Source organism: Zingiber officinale, chromosome 2A, assembly GCF_018446385.1.
Source record: "Zingiber officinale cultivar Zhangliang chromosome 2A, Zo_v1.1, whole genome shotgun sequence".
Classification (NCBI taxonomy): domain Eukaryota; kingdom Viridiplantae; phylum Streptophyta; class Magnoliopsida; order Zingiberales; family Zingiberaceae; genus Zingiber; species Zingiber officinale.
The window spans coordinates 30,932,485-30,949,702 of NC_055988.1; the positions used below are offsets into that span (position 1 = coordinate 30,932,485).

General features: G+C 42.4%; 2 protein-coding genes across 4 annotated transcripts; both read right to left on the reverse strand.

Annotated features, from left to right (window-relative positions):
• Positions 1 to 9,675: 9,675 nt before the first annotated feature.
• On the reverse strand, positions 9,676 to 13,224 carry LOC122040999 (probable plastid-lipid-associated protein 10, chloroplastic). 2 transcript variants are annotated; one of them, XM_042600519.1, is made up of 8 exons: positions 13,007 to 13,224; positions 12,828 to 12,935; positions 12,607 to 12,741; positions 12,443 to 12,538; positions 11,487 to 11,567; positions 10,524 to 10,610; positions 10,229 to 10,284; positions 9,676 to 10,166 (listed from the first exon to the last, which is right to left on the reverse strand). In XM_042600519.1, the coding sequence occupies exons 1-8, from the start codon at positions 13,160 to 13,162 to the stop codon at positions 10,118 to 10,120; spliced, it is 768 nt and encodes a 255-aa protein (XP_042456453.1). In that variant the 5' UTR covers positions 13,163 to 13,224; the 3' UTR covers positions 9,676 to 10,117. The 2 variants fall into 2 exon arrangements, with proteins under 2 accessions (XP_042456453.1, XP_042456452.1); XM_042600518.1 differs by having other exon boundaries at positions 9,676 to 10,155; positions 13,007 to 13,223.
• A 361-nt stretch (positions 13,225 to 13,585) lies between these two features.
• LOC122041000 lies at positions 13,586 to 16,153 on the reverse strand. Of its 2 annotated transcripts, XR_006128763.1 has the most exons (3): positions 15,991 to 16,153; positions 15,317 to 15,366; positions 13,586 to 14,067 (listed from the first exon to the last, which is right to left on the reverse strand). XR_006128763.1 is itself a non-coding variant. In XM_042600520.1 (2 exons), the coding sequence occupies exon 2, from the start codon at positions 15,320 to 15,322 to the stop codon at positions 14,891 to 14,893; it is 432 nt and encodes a 143-aa protein (XP_042456454.1). In that variant the 5' UTR covers positions 15,323 to 15,366; positions 15,991 to 16,149; the 3' UTR covers positions 13,586 to 14,890. The 2 variants fall into 2 exon arrangements, 1 of the variants encoding a protein (XP_042456454.1); XM_042600520.1 differs by having other exon boundaries at positions 13,586 to 15,366; positions 15,991 to 16,149.
• Between the last annotated feature and the right edge of the window lie 1,065 nt (positions 16,154 to 17,218).

Sequence of the window (17,218 nt, forward strand, 5' to 3'; positions counted from 1 at the left end):
TGGTCTAGTCATTTTATCGAACACTTGGTGTGCCTAAACCCTCCTTTCCCTTAGGGAAATCACCTCTAGGCACCCAACAGCGTCTATGACCTCCAACTGAAGGAGAATAAACGTGTTCGGCCCATCTAAAGGTGCTAACTAAATCCCTAAATCTGAGAGGAGGGTTAAAACACCCTACATGTCAACAAAATCTGCATATTACTAATCTAATGCATAGAAAATCCAAACGGAGCTATTATACTGCAGGTGAGGGGTTTCTTACCTCTTGATCGTAATTTCTTATGATTCTATTCGCTAGAGTTCCGGTGGAGGTGATCCTCTCGACGATCCGATCACGTCTTCGCGTTCCTCTCACGGAGAAGAACCTCTTTCGTGTTGGAGTCGTCGCCGGAAGGTGAACCGATGGACCTTGGGCTTGGTGTGCCGTGCATGAGGAAGAGGAGAAGAAGAGGGGCGCCGGCGTGAGGGTTTGAGAGGGGAAGGTGCCGAACCAAAATAAAAATAACCTAACTCCAACTTAAGTTTATTATTTATATTAAGTGGTTTAATGAACCCAACTCTAATATAAATATATTTGGTTCTCCTTTCTTTCAGCACGGCCCTGCTGGGTTCACCGGTTACTAAACTTATTCGTAAACCATAGGTCTCGGGTTCGATTCCCGCCTAAGCTATTTTACGGTTCTAATTATTTTTGCTACTTTCGCTACTCGGAAAATTCCGGAAAAATATCTAAAAATTCCAGAAAAAAATCATACTATATTTCTAAAACAGTTTTGAGAATTTTCGGGCTTTACACTCTTGGCTCGGGTTATACACTCCCGGCCGAGCGGCACGGGCTTCCCATCGAGCTCTTGGCTCGGATATATACACTCCCGGCCGAGCGGCACGGGGTCTTCCCATCGAGCTCTGGGCTCGGTTAATATACTCCCGGCCGAGCGACACGGGGTCTTCCCATCGAGCTCTTGGCTCGGGTGATACACTCCCGGCCGAGCGGCACGGGTTCTTCCCATCGAGCTCTGGGCTCGGTTAATATACTCCCGGCCGAGCGACACGGGCTTCCCATCGAGCTCTGGGCTCGGTTAATATACTCCCGGCCGAGCGGCACGGGGTCTTCCCATCGAGCTCTTGGCTCGGGTTATACACTCCCGGCCGAGCGGCACGGGGTCTTCCCATCGAGCTCTGGGCTCGGTTAATATACTCCCGGCCGAGCGGCACGGGGTCTTCCCATCGAGCTCTTGGCTCGAGTTATACACTCCCAGCCGAGTGGCACGGGCTTCCCATCGAGCTCTTGGCTCGGATATATACACTCCCGGCCGAGCGGCACGGGGTCTTTCCATCGAGCTCTGGGCTCGGTTAATATACTCCCGGCCGAGCGGCACGGGGTCTTCCCATCGAGCTCTTGGCTCGAGTTATACACTCCCGGCCGAGCGGCACGGGGTCTTCCCATCGAACTCTTGGCTCGGATATATACACTCCCGGCCGAGCGGCACGGGGTCTTGCCATCGAGCTCTGGGCTCGGTTAATATACTCCCGGCCGAGCGGCACGGGCTTCCCATCGAGCTCTGGGCTCGGTTTATACACTCCCGGCCGAGCGGCACAGGGTCTTCCCATCGAGCTCTGGGCTCGGTTTATACACTCCCGGCCGAGCGGCACGGGAGTTCTTACTTAAACTACCAATCTACGAGCAACAGGTAATTGAAAGAACTGACCTATCGATCGGCACGACTATGACCTAATTTCTCAACTCCCGAATACCCGTGGAGTGAGGAGCATACGTTATACTTGTCGAAACTTATTGGCCAGTTGCCTCACCTGATGAAGACCCCTTTGTCGGACCGATATCGGGGTAGGAGTTGCTCCCACCTGAGGGCCGATTGGACCCTTATTTTGCTCCCATTTCTAATGTTTCTCCGGTCGGTCCTCCTAGGTCGCTCGGATATCCGCTCAGCTTGAGCCTTTTGTCTCTGTTGCTCCACGAGCTTAGCTGCTCTTGCCTCCATTAGAGCGTCGAGTTTCTCCTGGGGGAGCATCACGGTGTGAGGTCATCCAGCCTCGTCCATCTATTCCGCTCGGATACAGGTGCCTGTCCGAATCACCGAACCAACGGACGCTGGGCCCGTGGCGCGCTCCTATCGCTACTCCGTCTAGTCGCACGAACCTCCGGCGAACCTGCACAGAAGTCGGACCGGGGAGGGGTCCCCGGCGACGACCCTCCGACGCTCAAGTCAGGCAAGCAGACAGCAGATATGAGGCTCCAACATGCGAGAGAGCGTACCTCCGGCGAAGGGTGAGGACCCTTATATAGGGCTGTGAAGAGGCATGTGCACTCATACCGAGGTGCACACGTGTTCTGTGCCATACCTTAGTATGGGCTTGTCAGATGAGCTTGCCTGACCCCTTACTGCTACAGTCCGAGCACGTCTATGATGGGACAGTGAACCCATGCCCTAAGATCCTGCATATCACCTGCTGTCAGAGGATGTTTCTGTCCTTGTCTCCATGCCGAGCGTCCGACCGGTCGGATGTGCTGATCCGCTCGGGAGCTCCCTGGTCGCGTGCTCGGGACTGTTCGCAGTGTTGATACTTTATTCCTTCGGCCGAGCGGGCCATCCGATCGGCACTATTATACTGTTCATCATGAGCGTCGGCATCCCAACTCCCCGCCGGGGTGTATCGCTTCCGCTCGGAAGCTTCAGCCGGTCGTCACCATCATAATCAGCTCGGCCAAGCTTCTGGTTGGCCTTTTACCTTTCGACCTCCACGTGGCGTTGACTCTGCTAAATGGGGTCCCCCATTCTTACTGCCGGATCACCAGGTTTTGATGAATGACAAATCAGGTTAAGTTAGTCTGTTGTTGTCTAACACTCTGACCGAGTGTGCAGGAGAAGTCCAGACAGGTCGACGGGCTGACCGGATGTCTGGCACGAAGCCCAACTAGGTCGACGGGCTGACCAGATAGCTGGCACGAAGTCCAAGCGGGTCGACGGGCTGACCGGACGCTTGGCAAGAAGTCCATCTAGGTCGACGGGCTGACCGGATAGCTGGCGAGAAGTCCAGACGGGTCGAAGGGCTGACCGGACGTCTGGCAGGTAAGTAAGGTAAGTCACTGGAGGGGAGTGATTGCGAGGACGCGTTCCCGGGAAGGGAACATTAGGCGTCGATCCGGCGTAGATCCATTTTGGATATCTAAGTCGAGATCGTGACTAGATTCCGGTCTCGGAAAGACAGAATCTAAGTCATACTTTTTCTGTTAATTCATTGTGCTAACAATCTGTGTTGCAAAGTATATTTTGCCTCGGACTAACCTTGTTTTGCAGGAGAAGGAATCTCTGGAAAAAGGTGGTCCGGGCGCCCGGAGGGGATCCGGGCGCCCGAAGGCAAGTTTTATCCTCTGCGTCGCCTCGCCACGTGGAGAATCCTGACTGGACTTGCCACGTCGCACCAGGGCGCCCGGAAGAGATCCAGGCGCCCGGAGCAGCATATAAAAGAAGCCCCAGGGGTGGAGCTTCAAAAACACATCTCTCAGAATTCCCAGATTGCTTTGTTGCTCTGTGCTCCAGCGACGCCAACAAAGCTCCGACAACGCGCCCTTGCTGTTTAAGTTTTCTTTTCTGTCGGTACAGCTTTGTGTTTTGTTTCATTAGCATTTCTTGTACTCTTTTTGTAATCACATTCGAATTGCTAGTGATTGCCCAACGAAAGTGGTCAAGGACCACGGGCCTTCGAGTAGGAGTCGTCACAGGCTCCGAACGAAGTAAAATCAATTGTGTTCATTTACTTTTTCCCTGCGTACTTTTACACTCGAGTGTTCGAATCGATATTCACCCCCCCCTCTATCGAACGATCACGGTCCTACAGAAGCCTGCTCGAGGAGAAGGCCGGGAATTGGGTTCGGGTGAGCCCTATTCCGGTTGGTCGTAATCACCCAAAAGATCGAAGCGTTGGAAGTCAAAGCAAGCTGAAAATGAAGCCAAGAAGCTGAGCTACCAGCTTGAAGGCGCCTTCAGCCAGGTTGAAGGCACCTCTAGCTTGAAGGCGCCTCCAGCTTGAAGGCGCCTTCAGCAGGTTGAATGCGCCTTCAACCCAGTCAATCCGACCGTTTACCTTCGAATAGAGTTCTATCCGATCACTCGCTTAGAGGCGCCTTGGACCCTCATTGGAGGCGCCTTGGAGCTTCGAGATCAGATTTCCAGAGGCTATTTAAAGGCCTCTGGAGCTAGGAATTAAACAACTCAAGCAATCATTGTGTAGCCATTCCTAGCAATAGTTCTAGGCTTCCAAAGTGTAAAAGGCTTCTCCGCCTTCAGAGAAGGAGAATTTTTCTACTGAGCTCTTCATCGCCCTGGATTAATAATCGTCTTGGTTGTAACCAGGTTAACTCCCGGTCTTCTCTGTCTTTCTATATTTTCGTATTGCTTTATTAATTTATCACTATTGCACTAATTGAGTTGAAAGTACGAGGAGGGTATATTTTATTTTTTGATTACAGCAATTCACCCCCCTCTTGCCGGCCTCCGCTGCACCTACAAGTGGTATCAGAGCTTGACCGCCTCAGAAGGACTAACCACCGACTGAAGCACGAAGATCAAGACGATGGCCGGAGCGAACATCCATCCCCCGAAGTTCGACGGAGACTTCGCCACATGGATGCACAAAATGGAGGTATTTTTTAAAACCGAATTTGACATTCTTTTAATAATGAAATATGGATATGCAGTCCCGAAAGATAAGGAGGAAAACACCTGGACGAAAAAGGAACAAGCAGATTTCGTCGCCAATGGAAAGGTTGAGTTCCACCTACTCAGCGTTCTGCCACCACAAGAGGTAAATCGAATCGGAAGTTACGACTCCGTGAAAGATCTCTGGGAGAAATTCCTGGAGCTTCACGAAGGTACCTCCGAAGCAAAGCTGGCGTGGAGCGACATCCTCCGGACCCAGTTGACGAACCTCCGGATGAACCAAGGTGAGAAGGTAGCGCAACTCCAAGCGAGGATCAAAGAGCTGATCACTCAACTCAACAACCTTAGAGAAGAAGTAACGAACTGGGACTCAATTCGATACGCGCTCAACACCTTCCCGAGAACTCCCGAGTGGGCCTCCTTAGTAGATGCTTACTACATCTCTAAGGATCTCGAGGTAAGTACATTGGAACAATTGTTTTCAACTTTCGAACTTCACGAATCTCGACTTGCAGAAAATCTAGTAGAGAAGTCGAACCTCAACATTGCCCTATGAGCCGAAAAGGACGATCCTGACTCCGAAGCGACAATCGACGAAAACGAAGCTGCATTAATGGTAAGACGTTTTAATAAGTTTTTTAAATCTAACAAATTTAGATCGCAGTCAAGTAAACATCGTCAAAAGAGAAGGACAGCCCGTTGCTACAACTGCAACGAAGAAGGGCACATCAAGGAGGACTGCCCAAAATTGAAGAGCAAACAGAAGGATAAGGAAAGGAGCAAGAAGCCAGCTCGAACCAAACACAACCTAAAGGCCACGTGGGATGATTCATCATCCTCCGAATCGGAAGTCGAAGAATTCTCGGGACTAGCACTGATGGCCAACCATCAGCTAGAAGAAACGTCTAGCTCAGAGATGAGCATCGATGAAGGGGGAGGAACGTCAAAAGAAGAAAGCTGCAGTGAAGGGGGAGCATCACCGAGTCAGGTAAGTAAGGTACGCAATCTAACCCCGACTCAGTCCTTTAAATTTATCAAGTCTTTGTCTAAAGAATTAGATAAATTAGAAAAAGAAAATGAATATTTGAAATCAGAAAATGAAAAATTAAAATTAGAAATTGAAAAATTGAAATATGATGCATGTTTAAATAAATTTCTAAAATCAAAAATTAGAATTTATGGAAAATTAAATTGGTACATTAGAAAACACCAGGGTCAACTTAGAAAAGTGCCCAAAAATCATGTACCCCCTAAGTTTTTGACCAACCCTGTAGGAAGGAACCTTTATTGGGTTCCAAAATCTTTGCTAGTTTAAAATTTTCTTTTAGCTTACAGTGAGAAAATTAAATATTGAAATTCTTTATGGAAGCTTTGTCTAAGGAAGTGGTTGTTGCTCCAATAACCAAGAAGGCCTAGTGCCTCGCCACGACCTGAAAGCTAAAATATTGAAAGAAAATGTTTAATTAACTTTCTGAAAAAGCATTAAACAAGAATTAAATAATACTTTGAAAATTTTTCAAACATTTTTGAAAATTTTAAAAAAAAAAATCGATTTTGACTCAGAAATTATTGTGGAAAAGTCATAGATTATTATGTCTTATAATTTTCTTTAAATCTCAGTTATTTTTAACTAAGAATTAATTTTAAAAATTAATTTTTCCTTGGAAAATTCATTTGACTTGAAATTTTTTTTACTTAGAAAATTTTTTCAAGAACCTCATTCTTACTTAGAAAATTTTTTGGAAAAATTCAATTTTCTGAGAAATCATTTTTGAGTTCTCACCCCGTTTTTGCTGTGATCAAAGGGGGAGAGAAAGGTTACAAGTTAAGGAGATATGGACAAGTTAAGGGGGAATTAGAATGTTTAAAATTTTAATATTTTTTTTCTAAAATGTGTTGTAATTTTATTTATTGCAAAACTTATGCTTAACATGCTAGTTTAGTAATTTATCTTTAAAATTACTTTTTATGTCTATTTTATCCCTAACTTGAACTTGGGTTGATGCACATCAAAAAGGGGGAGATTGTTGGTCTCCGTAGGTGTTTTGATGTGATCAACCAAGTTGGTTAGGTCCTGCTATGTTTGATCCCTGTGTCTGAGTGTGTAAGAGCTTAGGAGCGCAGGAAGTCGAGCGGAAGACGCAGCTAGCGAGAAGGACGGCACGGGAAGGGAGACGACGGGCTCGGTGCGTCCGAAGGACGAGAGAGCTGCGGAAGAGTACTCCGGTGGAGCGAGAAGAACGTGCGCAACGTTCGAGGGACAAGAAGCCGGATGGAAGCCTGCTCGAGGAGAAGGCCGGGAATTGGGTTCGGGTGAGCCCTATTCCGGTTGACCGTAATCACCCAAAAGATCGAAACGTTGGAAGTCAAAGCAAGCTGAAAATGAAGCCAAGAAGCTGAGCTGCCATCTTGAAGGCACCTTCAGCCAGGTTGAAGGCACCTCCAACTTGAAGGCGCCTTCAGCTAGGTTGAAGGCGCCTTCAGCAGGTTAAAGGCGCCTTCAACCCAGTCAATCCGACCGTTTGCCTTCGGATAGAGTTCTATCCGATCACTCGCTTACAGGCGCCTTGGACCCTCGTTGGAGGCGCCTTGGAGGTTCGAGATCAGATTTCCAGAGGCTATTTAAAGGCCCCTGAAGCTAGGAATTAAACAACAACTCAAACAATCATTGTGTAGTCATTCTTAGCAATAGTTCTAAGCTTCCAAAGTGTAAAAAAGCTTCTCCGCCTTCAGAGGAGAATTTTTCTACTGAGCTCTTCATCGCCCTGGATTAACAACCTTCTTGGTTGTAACCAGGTTAACTCCCGGTCTTCTCTGTCTTTCTATATTTTCATATTGCTTTATTAATTTATCACTATTGCACTAATTGAGTTGAAAGTACGAGGAGGGTATATTTTATTTTTTGATTACAGCAATTCACCCCCCTCTTGTCGGCCTCCGTTGCACCTACATATATTCCATCGGGTGCTTCATTTCTACGTGTTGTTTCAACGACCCATAACCGTCACTGACTTAGAATTTGTTGGAAGCATTGCAATGCTTATACTTTGCATGCAATTCTCCTGACAGAATAGTGACATTCTCAAAATGTTTAGTGAAAATAGAAGATTTTAGAGGAGGAAGTTCCCGAACTTTAGAAGTATTTACATCGATATCAGAAGGTACTCGGTCTCATCATCGATGGATTGAATGTTCTCGTGCTGATTCATTATTTTCTTTCTCCTTTGAGATTGAGATGATGATCCTCCAGGGCCCCCTTCCCTTGTAGTTGAAAATTGGAAACAAAAGTGCTTAGAAGTGGAGACTTGGAGTCAAAAACGTGTAGAGAATATGAAAAAAAAAATAAAAGTAGAGAAAATGTGTGTAAAAATAATGAAATGAACTCCCTATTTATAGAGTTTGGATAACAACGGGCACTAAATTATAGTCATTAATCAACAAATGATCAAATGATGTTAACCATTAAAAAAATACTCCACTCCCCTCAACCATTATGAACCAGCGGTTCCAACGGCTAGGAATTGCCATCGATACTTCCAACGGTCCTTTAAAATAATATAAAAAATCAGCAGGTTGAACTGGCGGTCCGCTAGTTTTGGGGGCCTGAAACCGGAATTGGCCTGGCATTTTGTCGGGCCGAATTCAGTTCGGCCCGACATCATGCCAGATGATTCCGGTTCAGCCCGTTTACCCGGTTATGGGCCCAGGTCAGGTCTAGGCCGGATCCGGTTACGGGCCCGGGCTAGGTTCGGGTCGGACCCGACAAGGGGTCACATTTACTTACAATGCTTGTTCTTACAAAGAAGACAAGAATATAAATATATATGAGAAAATACAATGAAAGTAAGCGACTTTACAATAATCTTATTTTAAATGCTTTCTTGTTATTTTAGATTTTCTTTTAATGGTCCGAAAATACAACAATACTTTGTTCCCAAACCTCTAAGAATCGGCGCTTTCAATCTTCCTCGAAACCCTCTTTTATAGGATTGTTGTCAGGTTGGTTTCTATCTATCAGTTAATTGATCATCGCTATCAGTCGATTGTTCCATCGAATCCGATCATTGCACCTGCTTAACGACCCTTACAAACTTAGTTTGACAACTATCAGTCGACTAGTAAACCCCATCAATCATGTGATGGTCAATGAGTTGAGTTTTAAGTCTAATCCAAAACACTCTATTTGCTGCTGCAATATTGTCATTATTTAGACACAAGAAGATCCCAGAGTACATGTGAGACAAGATATTACGAGTAACTTGTAGTCTTGGATTTTTGGATAGTTTTTACTTAAGTGTGAGTAAAAAATAAGTGTTTCAAGAGAATAGTCCATAATCCAGTTAACTAAACATTGAGTTCAACTAACTAAACACTTTAGTCGACTTGCTAGTCGACTCAAGATATTATACTCGTAAACAAGTGTTTTATTTCAACATGAGTTGATTGAATGGTAATTCAGGCAACTAATGTGACATTAATCGATTGGGTAGTTGAATGATAGAAACATCTTATTCTGTTTGATTTGAGTCATCTAATCAGTATTCTATTTTTTTTAAAATAGACCATTTAAGGGGATTTTGTCAACTTGAGTCAATTGACATATATTGCGTCGATTTACATATATTGAGTCGATTTAATAGGATTTAAGTTGATTGAAAGTGTTTTGAATTTGATCCCAATCGCAATTGCTTGCAATCTAATTTAGTTGTATTGACTAATAGGATCAAATTAAGTCGACTGGATAGACATTGAGTCGTTCGAGACAACAATTGACAAACAAGGATTCCGTGATAAATGTTTCAATCGATTGGCCATAATTTGAGTGGAATAGAATTAAACAAAACAATTGGTTAAATCTTATCCAAGCTCATTTCGAAACCCCAAAGCAAATATTAACAAGACATCTAGCATGGCATCTCAAGCATCATCGACGAAACAAACAAGCATGCCACGTCAAGCATGAAGAGCCAACATGACATCTCAGACGAGCATAACATGACCTGAATTGTCGCCTTCATTTAAACATATCAGTCGTCAAATGTTGATATTCAGTTAGCCCTGCATAACATCAATCTCACAAACAATTGAGATTTGATATTACATTTCTGGAAATTATAAAAGAATCATATATTTCCAGCTACAAAGCAGAAAAAAGATAACAAATACAGTGAGGCACCAGTAAACCCAAGGCAATGAGTAAACCTGTGATGGATTCATTAAATGTATCGCCGTTGTCTGGCCATAATTTATGCAGATATACCAGGCTATAGACATTCTGAATAGTCCATTGGCTACCTTGGCTCTTTGCTGAACACTGTTCTTTTATCTGTGTTTTTCTTTTCAAACTACCTCTAGCTAATGTACTATAAGAGGTTGCGCCCGTGTAAAAACAAACACACCCCCACCACCAGCGGCACGACCTAGCAGCATATCACGGTCTAAGTATGATAAGTAGTACAACCCTCCCGGGGATCGTCTGCAAGGAAGCTGGCAGAAATGTTGACATCCTTTTTTAGGAGCGTAAGTTACTTGGGTTAAAAGTCCTTTACCTGTCTGGACCGCTTACAGGTACTTGAGTTCGAAAACTCCGTATAAACTGCAATATCTGCATAAAATTGGTTGAGTAAATAATCACATAAAGTAGGTTCCTCAAAAATGTCTGTCACTCTCTTGGCGATGCATATGCCACCAGAATTTGCCCATTGATAAGTCATCAAGAAAAGAGCAGGACATAGTGTTTTGCAAATAAAGTTTTTCAGTTTTATCACCTGTGCAAAAGCTAGATAACCATGTCTAGATGTTAATAAGAGCTAGTTGATTAGAAAAGGAAATACAATTCCAGACCTGTAGACTTAAATATGAACGAGGGAATATAGCTGGAGCTATCAACGCTTGTAGTTCTTCACTAATTCTAATGTTTTCAACAGCAACCTAGCATTTAGGAAACATTCTCAAAGAAAAAGTAAGGTAAGAAAAAATAAGGAATTTACTTGAGCTGTCATCTTTATATAGTAAGGAAGGTACAATGTAATAATCACCACAATTCACACATTCAAACAACAGATCATGGAGGAAAAAGTTGTCTAATTATGAGTCACACTAGTCATGCCAGAACATCAATACTTCAAAGTCATTAGTTCTTCTAAGATAGAATGTTAGCAAGAGCCTCAACATCTAATTGTCAAAGGATGCGCATGTACATTATTAACTCCTAAAAAGTTTGGATGAAATTTCAAAACATCAAATAGCATCTCCCTAATTCATTCTGGTTAAGAGTTAACTCTGTTACTCAAGTAAAAAGCACTTATTCAGTGCTCTATTTTATCATTAACTCATTGAACTTCCATCGTTTTTCTTTTCAGTTGTCTATCCATAAAGAAACAAAATGTGATTTGTGATTGGATTCTGAAGCCCAATGTTTGCTAACGACCAAGGTTATCGAATAGCCAAAGGTAGACTTGATTAGTGCTGCACAGGGAAGACAAGGTTCCATCCTGCAAAACAAATAAACTACTATAACAAGGCATGAGTCCCCCCATCTTATCTGTCATTGAACTCTATCTCTATGTAAAGTTAATTTCTATTCCTATTATTAAGCAGGCTTGCCCCATAAATAGAAACTTAAAAACAGACAAGTTTTTCAGATACAACCAGACTGAACTCGGTGGCAATTTACTCAATTGGATAAAGTGGTACAATTTTCCAGATCGAAATTTATCACAAAATGGATCTCTTTAGGTATTAATAGCTTAGCAGACTCACGAATTTTCATATAAAAGATAAAAAAAATTGTACAAATAGTACTACCTCTTCAAACTGAAGAAATATATTGCGCTTAGAAAGGAGTGAAAATTTAGCAGAGACTACCAAAGTTGCACCTTCTAGTTCCTACAAGGAAAACTAAGAACGATCAAAACATCAAAATGGATGTGTCAATAAGGAAAAATAATTTCACTAGAGATGAATTAGACAATAACTATTTTAATTGAATAATATAATTTCATGTTTCGTAAATCAAAGCCATTATAGTTATTAAGGAATATATTTATTTTAAAGAAAATATATGATAGATCTTTTGCAATAAGTCAATATGTTTGTAAGGAAATGAACAAAGATTCCAATTCTATTAAGTTATATGACCATTTTGAAGACTAATCTCATCAACAATGACTCAAGGAGAAAACTCATCTTTTTTACTAGGCAAACGTATATGAAATCAGTTTATGGAAAGACCCAAAAAGTGTCACTGGAGGTAGTGTTAAGAATCCTATAATAAATGAAAGGATCTTCAGAAGGGAAGGGTTTATTTTATACAAAACATAGACACTAAATATTGAGTCCCTTCTTTGATTCCAATTAAGTTGGGTCTAGTAATGATACAAGGCCCGCCTTAGGATTTTATGTACATCGAAATCCAATCTTATAACATGGAAAAGTAAAAGAAAAGTACTGTGTCGTGATTTAGATTTAGTGAGAAAGCAAAATACATAACAATGACTTGTAGAACCGATGAGATAATGTAATAAAATTTCTTGTTAAAGAACTCAACTTTAACATTATAAAGACAATAAATATGCACTGTGACAATTACACAACCATCTAAATTGTAAACAATCTATTGTAGTATCAAAAAATAAAAATTAAAGAAAAAAAATTCAATTTAAAAAAAGGCATGTTATGTGCTTGCACTTCAAAAATCATTGCTTAAATCACAATATTTATTTTCCAGGCATACTCGTAGAGCAATTTATGCTCATGTTTACCTCCAAGAGGGGAGAAATACTCCAGCGTACTACATTCCGGACTACCCCCCCGTCTGATCGATCCTTGCATTCAAATTTCTGAAAGATCTGCCCGACCTATCACAACGCAGCGCGTAAGCGATCACTGAGACAGTGAAATTGAGGGAATGAAGGATGAGAATCACCTGGAGGAAGGGAAGCCTAGTCGCAGCTTCAAATAGGACGAGAACGTCAGATGCAGTGGTGTAGTTGAGCCGCCAAGTACCATCCAGCTTCGAGAGGACCACAGGTGAGCCGGCGTCGTACTCCTCGACAGACACCTACGAGGCAATCTCTCTAACATCGGAAGAAGAAGAAGAGCCGAAAAGGAAAAGGTAGAGACGGGCCAACGGAGTCAAGTACTCACGAGGGCCTCCTCGACGGCGGAGCGCTGGTCGGCGGTGGCGGAGAGGCCGCGCTGAGTGTCTTGAACGGCTCGGAGGAGATCGAGCTTCCTCCTTTCCAGATCCGCCGCCTGAGAGGGGTTCCATCACAACAAAATCACATTCGGACGGAAAACAAGACAGAAACTGAGAGAATGCCCACAGGTGGGGAGGCGACAGCAGCGGCGACGCGAAGACGCGGTGGTGGAGGAGAGCCACGGCGGGTTGTGGAGAGCAGCAACGAAGAAGGAAGGTCGCTCCTGGGAATTGGGGTTAGGATAGAAAAGGGCCTTGCAGGGGAGACCACAGAGTTCTTCATCTTCGGCAGGCGCAGCTTCGTGGATCGTAGCTCTGCCTGCGGATAAATACTTTTTAAAGTTTAAACAGAGCTATATATTTATTTATCGAGTTAAAACCCCTTCAATCAATGCATAAATTATACTCCAAACTTCTCCCCCTCCGTATTAGTCCCGAGACGAATTAATGGGATGTCAAGAGTATTTATCTTTAGAAGTGTTGCCATCATAAATTATACTCCAAATTTAAGAAAAATGAAATTTCATAGAGGTATAAAATTTCCATGTGGCAAATTCTTATAGAGAAGACACAATTGGATTATAATAATATATAACATACAATAAGCAAAAAGGTTAATTTTAAAACCAGATATACAAACAGTTATTAGTGTAAATTCAGACTAGAGAAAAGGGGAAGAACTCTCTAATCAATGTTAAGGGAGACATAACAAATTGCAACCATATGCATTTAAACTCACTGAAAAGAAATGATACATTCGATTTGTTTCACATCAAACACATATGGAATATGATAAAATGTTAATGGGGTAAATAAAAGGGAAATGTATATTCATCTGGATCCCTTAAGATAATAGAAGACCATGTACATTAACAGTGGTACAGAAACAATTGATACATCAGCAATTGCAGTTGCCTTTCTTTTGATTTGGAGCTAAATACATCTAGAAAGCCTCTCTGAGTTAGAATGATGTATCATCGAGATGGCAATGTAGTTAATGACTGGATATCGGAAGATGCTTCAGCAAGCTGGCCACAAACAAACAAGGTGGTCTCCCGTAGGACAGTTAAAAATTTTCTCGAATAGATTAGCAGCGGCAGCATTGAACATCTAGCGAAGGGACTATCAGCATCCTTTGGTTTGTCGAATCCAATGGTAAGAAACATGAATGCACCCCACAATTTGCACCTGCAAATATGAAATCAGGTCAGAAGGTGCTAACCGTAAACTAAAATCAACCCAACTAAATGAGAAACAATTTTCATATACTGATCTGTCAGCGCTTGAGTTCCTGCAAAACAACATAGATTTTCAGGTAAATGAATAAAAGATTGCAAAATTAATTAAGGAAATATAAATAAACCGGCACCTGCAGACAATTGAAAAATAAACAAGTAATATCAGCAAATAAAAATATCTGCACCTAATGCATAAAACCTGCCTTTCGGGTTGTTATTTACATACATGTCTGCAAGAGCTCAGTAACAAGTAAATTCAGTCAAAAGTATAATTTCCACCAAACAAAGATAGAAACAACAAGATATAAAATCATCACTATGATGAACTACAAGTAAAAGAAAGCTATTCTGCATTTCCTATGCTATAATTTCCCCTGCAAGAGTTAAAAAAGGAATGAGGGAGAGCATCTACCTCAAGAAAATAGTTATATATACAAGATATAAGTTTGGGTGAGCTAATCAACTGCAGAGCTTAGCAAAAGGATGTGATATATAATGAAGCTACAAGCCTTGAAAAATGCAATAGCAATCCTCTCATAAGGTAAACCTAGATATTTGATTCCCAATACCTGTCATCCTCTCAACGAGAAGTTCAAACTTAAGCGGTTACAAAAATATAGTATAAAAGTTTGATTTGAAAATTACTACAAAGTTCTGCGTGCCTTCCATGTATTGTTTAAAAAGGTCTTTTTCCATCCATAATATAGATGGCATGGAGAAATGGAAATAGAAAAAAGAGGAAGAAGAGAGAAGGGAAATGGGTGTAATCAGCTCTAACTCATATCCATGCCATCTCCAATTTGACTGCATATTGGAGATACTGCAGAGCAGGTCCTCTCAAAAGGAGAAGGATGCAGCTGGGCATCTCGCCTACGCTTAAAAGCACAGCCATCAGCATTAGTCATTTCCAGTTTCCTCCGCACTCCTCTCACAGCCTGCTCTTCTGCTGGTGAAAGAGGAAAAATCTGCCTACTCACTCTGCAGAGAGAACTATGGTTATCATACAAAATCCTCTGGTCACAATTATTATCGCAGATGTGTGTCAATCCTGTTAATTTGCACCGGTACACATTCCCAAACACAAGCTCATTTTGGCATCTGTTTTCACATTTATGACTAGGAATTGACCCTTCCTTGTTAAGAATACTGGACAAATAAATCACATTGCTTGACTCAGCAATCATGGATTTGCCAAATACCTCCATGTCAGATGATGCTACGGCTCTTGGTCGTGTAAAAGTCACTGCAACTGCAACCCAGAGAGAAAATTTTACTTATTTCCGTTGACATCACACAACATGCCAATTGAAGCTTAGAAGATAACTGTCATTTTCTTGACATGACAAGAGAAAAAATAATCACAATCGCAAACAACAGGAATGATGATGCAGCAAAGTTTGATAGTAAACCGCCATACCGTCATACTTAGAGCAAGCTGCAAGGAATTAGCGGTTAAGCAAATCACAGGAAGCGTGATAGTTCACTAGGAAGTTTACGCATCTTCTAGCTTTAAAAATTTCCTCAACGCTTCAAAATATTCCTTTGCTCGCCCCAAATAATTTTTCCCCAATAATAAAGGAATAAAAATGGCATTGTCCGATTAGAGGTAAGCAAGTTCCGCGTTACAAATCAAAATGAAGAGATTCATCATTTTGACAACACTCAGATTTACAAGGTAAATAATGGGAGCTAATCAGTTTTATCCTATTTTAACATTTATCTGGCTGCCGGCAAACTGGTAAATAATTATAATGAAAATATGAATAGTATACACAACTAATTTCTCAAGATGAGATTGTTGGTTTTCTCAAGCACCCAGAAGAAGAAGGGAAAAAAAAAACCCTAAACAAATTCCAAAAGCAAGAGCCTTTACCTGCAAAGAGAGGTGGAAGGATCGAACGGAGATGGATCCCTAAATCGAAAAGACGATGGCGAATATTGGAAACCCTAACAGCGGATCGCTTCCCTGCCTTCCGTTATCCTCCTCGCCCTGGTCCCTGATCGTTGAGCACAATTGCTCAATCATATAAGCACAGAAATGGACAAAGTCGTCTCGGCTCTGCGGCTCATCGATCTCTGTAGTCTAAGCCGAACCGAGCTAAACCGAGCCGGAGCAGGTGAAGCGAGAGTGAAGTGCCACGCGGCATTTGGTGAGTTTGGGTAGACGGATTCGCGCGGGATCGGGGGGATGGTAAATGACTTTTAATTGGAACAACGTGGCGAATTAATTGTGAGGGCCCCTTCTTGTGGCAAAAGGCGAAATCGTTCGTCTCCAATATTTTCGTTGCACCCGACCTAAGGCCAATACGAGGGAAGTAAATCAAAGCATCCTGAGTGAGCATGTGGCAGGTGGGGTGAGTTGCACAGGGACCAGGAATTTATGCCCCGACTACCCCGAGTTTCGACCCCGCGACCTCATGTGACAAGTATCCCACCACATACCAACTCGGATGACCTATGGGGTCAAAAAAAAAAAAATTTCGCGCGTGTTTGTTTGAAGCACCGTTGGATTAAGATTCAAAGGCATTAAGAAGAGGAACTCTAGTGCTAGATTTTACTCAAACCGACACGATTAGGGACAGGGATCTTCTGATCTAGGATCCTTGAATTAGTCCTGATCCTCTGTTCATTTATTGGCTAGATAAATTGGATTCCACCTGTTTAACAGGTGGGTCCAGTTCATCCAGCCAATAAATGAACAGGGCCTTTTCTAGTCCAGAAAATTCTGGACCAGAGGATCTGTCCTCCACGGTTAGCAACAACAATTAAGTTGTATCCTATATGGATCAACTAAATGAATCTTTTATATAATTTGATACGATGCAACATAAGTGTATTAAGTTATTATTTAAGTATAGGTGGTTTGATCGCCGGTTATAATATATTTGTAAAAAAAAATTTAAATAGGACATCTAATTATAAAATGTTAGGCTTTTGAGTCATCCATTATGAGCACTTCCTGATTTATCCTGATAGTCAATGAAAAATTTTCATAAAATCGAGTCGACCACCCCAAGTTCAGTATTACCTGATTCATCATTCATCCCTATGAGAGTGTCCAGTTGGTTAGAGGGTGACAGCTTTACTACAATAGAACAAGG

Bases quoted from the DNA above. Each gene is read 5' to 3' on its own strand.
- LOC122040999 (XM_042600518.1), bottom strand. From the start codon at position 13,162: ATGAAGAACTCTGTGGTCTCCCCTGCAAGGCCCTTTTCTATCCTAACC. The intron at 10,285-10,523 runs GTCTGGAATTGT...AATTTTATGCAG, and splicing joins GTTCATATTTAAGTCTACAG to ATATTGCAGTTTATACGGAG. The intron at 10,156-10,228 runs GTAAAGGACTTT...GCTTCCTTGCAG, and splicing joins CCTGTAAGCGGTCCAGACAG to ACGATCCCCGGGAGGGTTGT.
- LOC122041000 (XM_042600520.1), bottom strand. From the start codon at position 15,322: ATGGAGGTATTTGGCAAATCCATGATTGCTGAGTCAAGCAATGTGATT.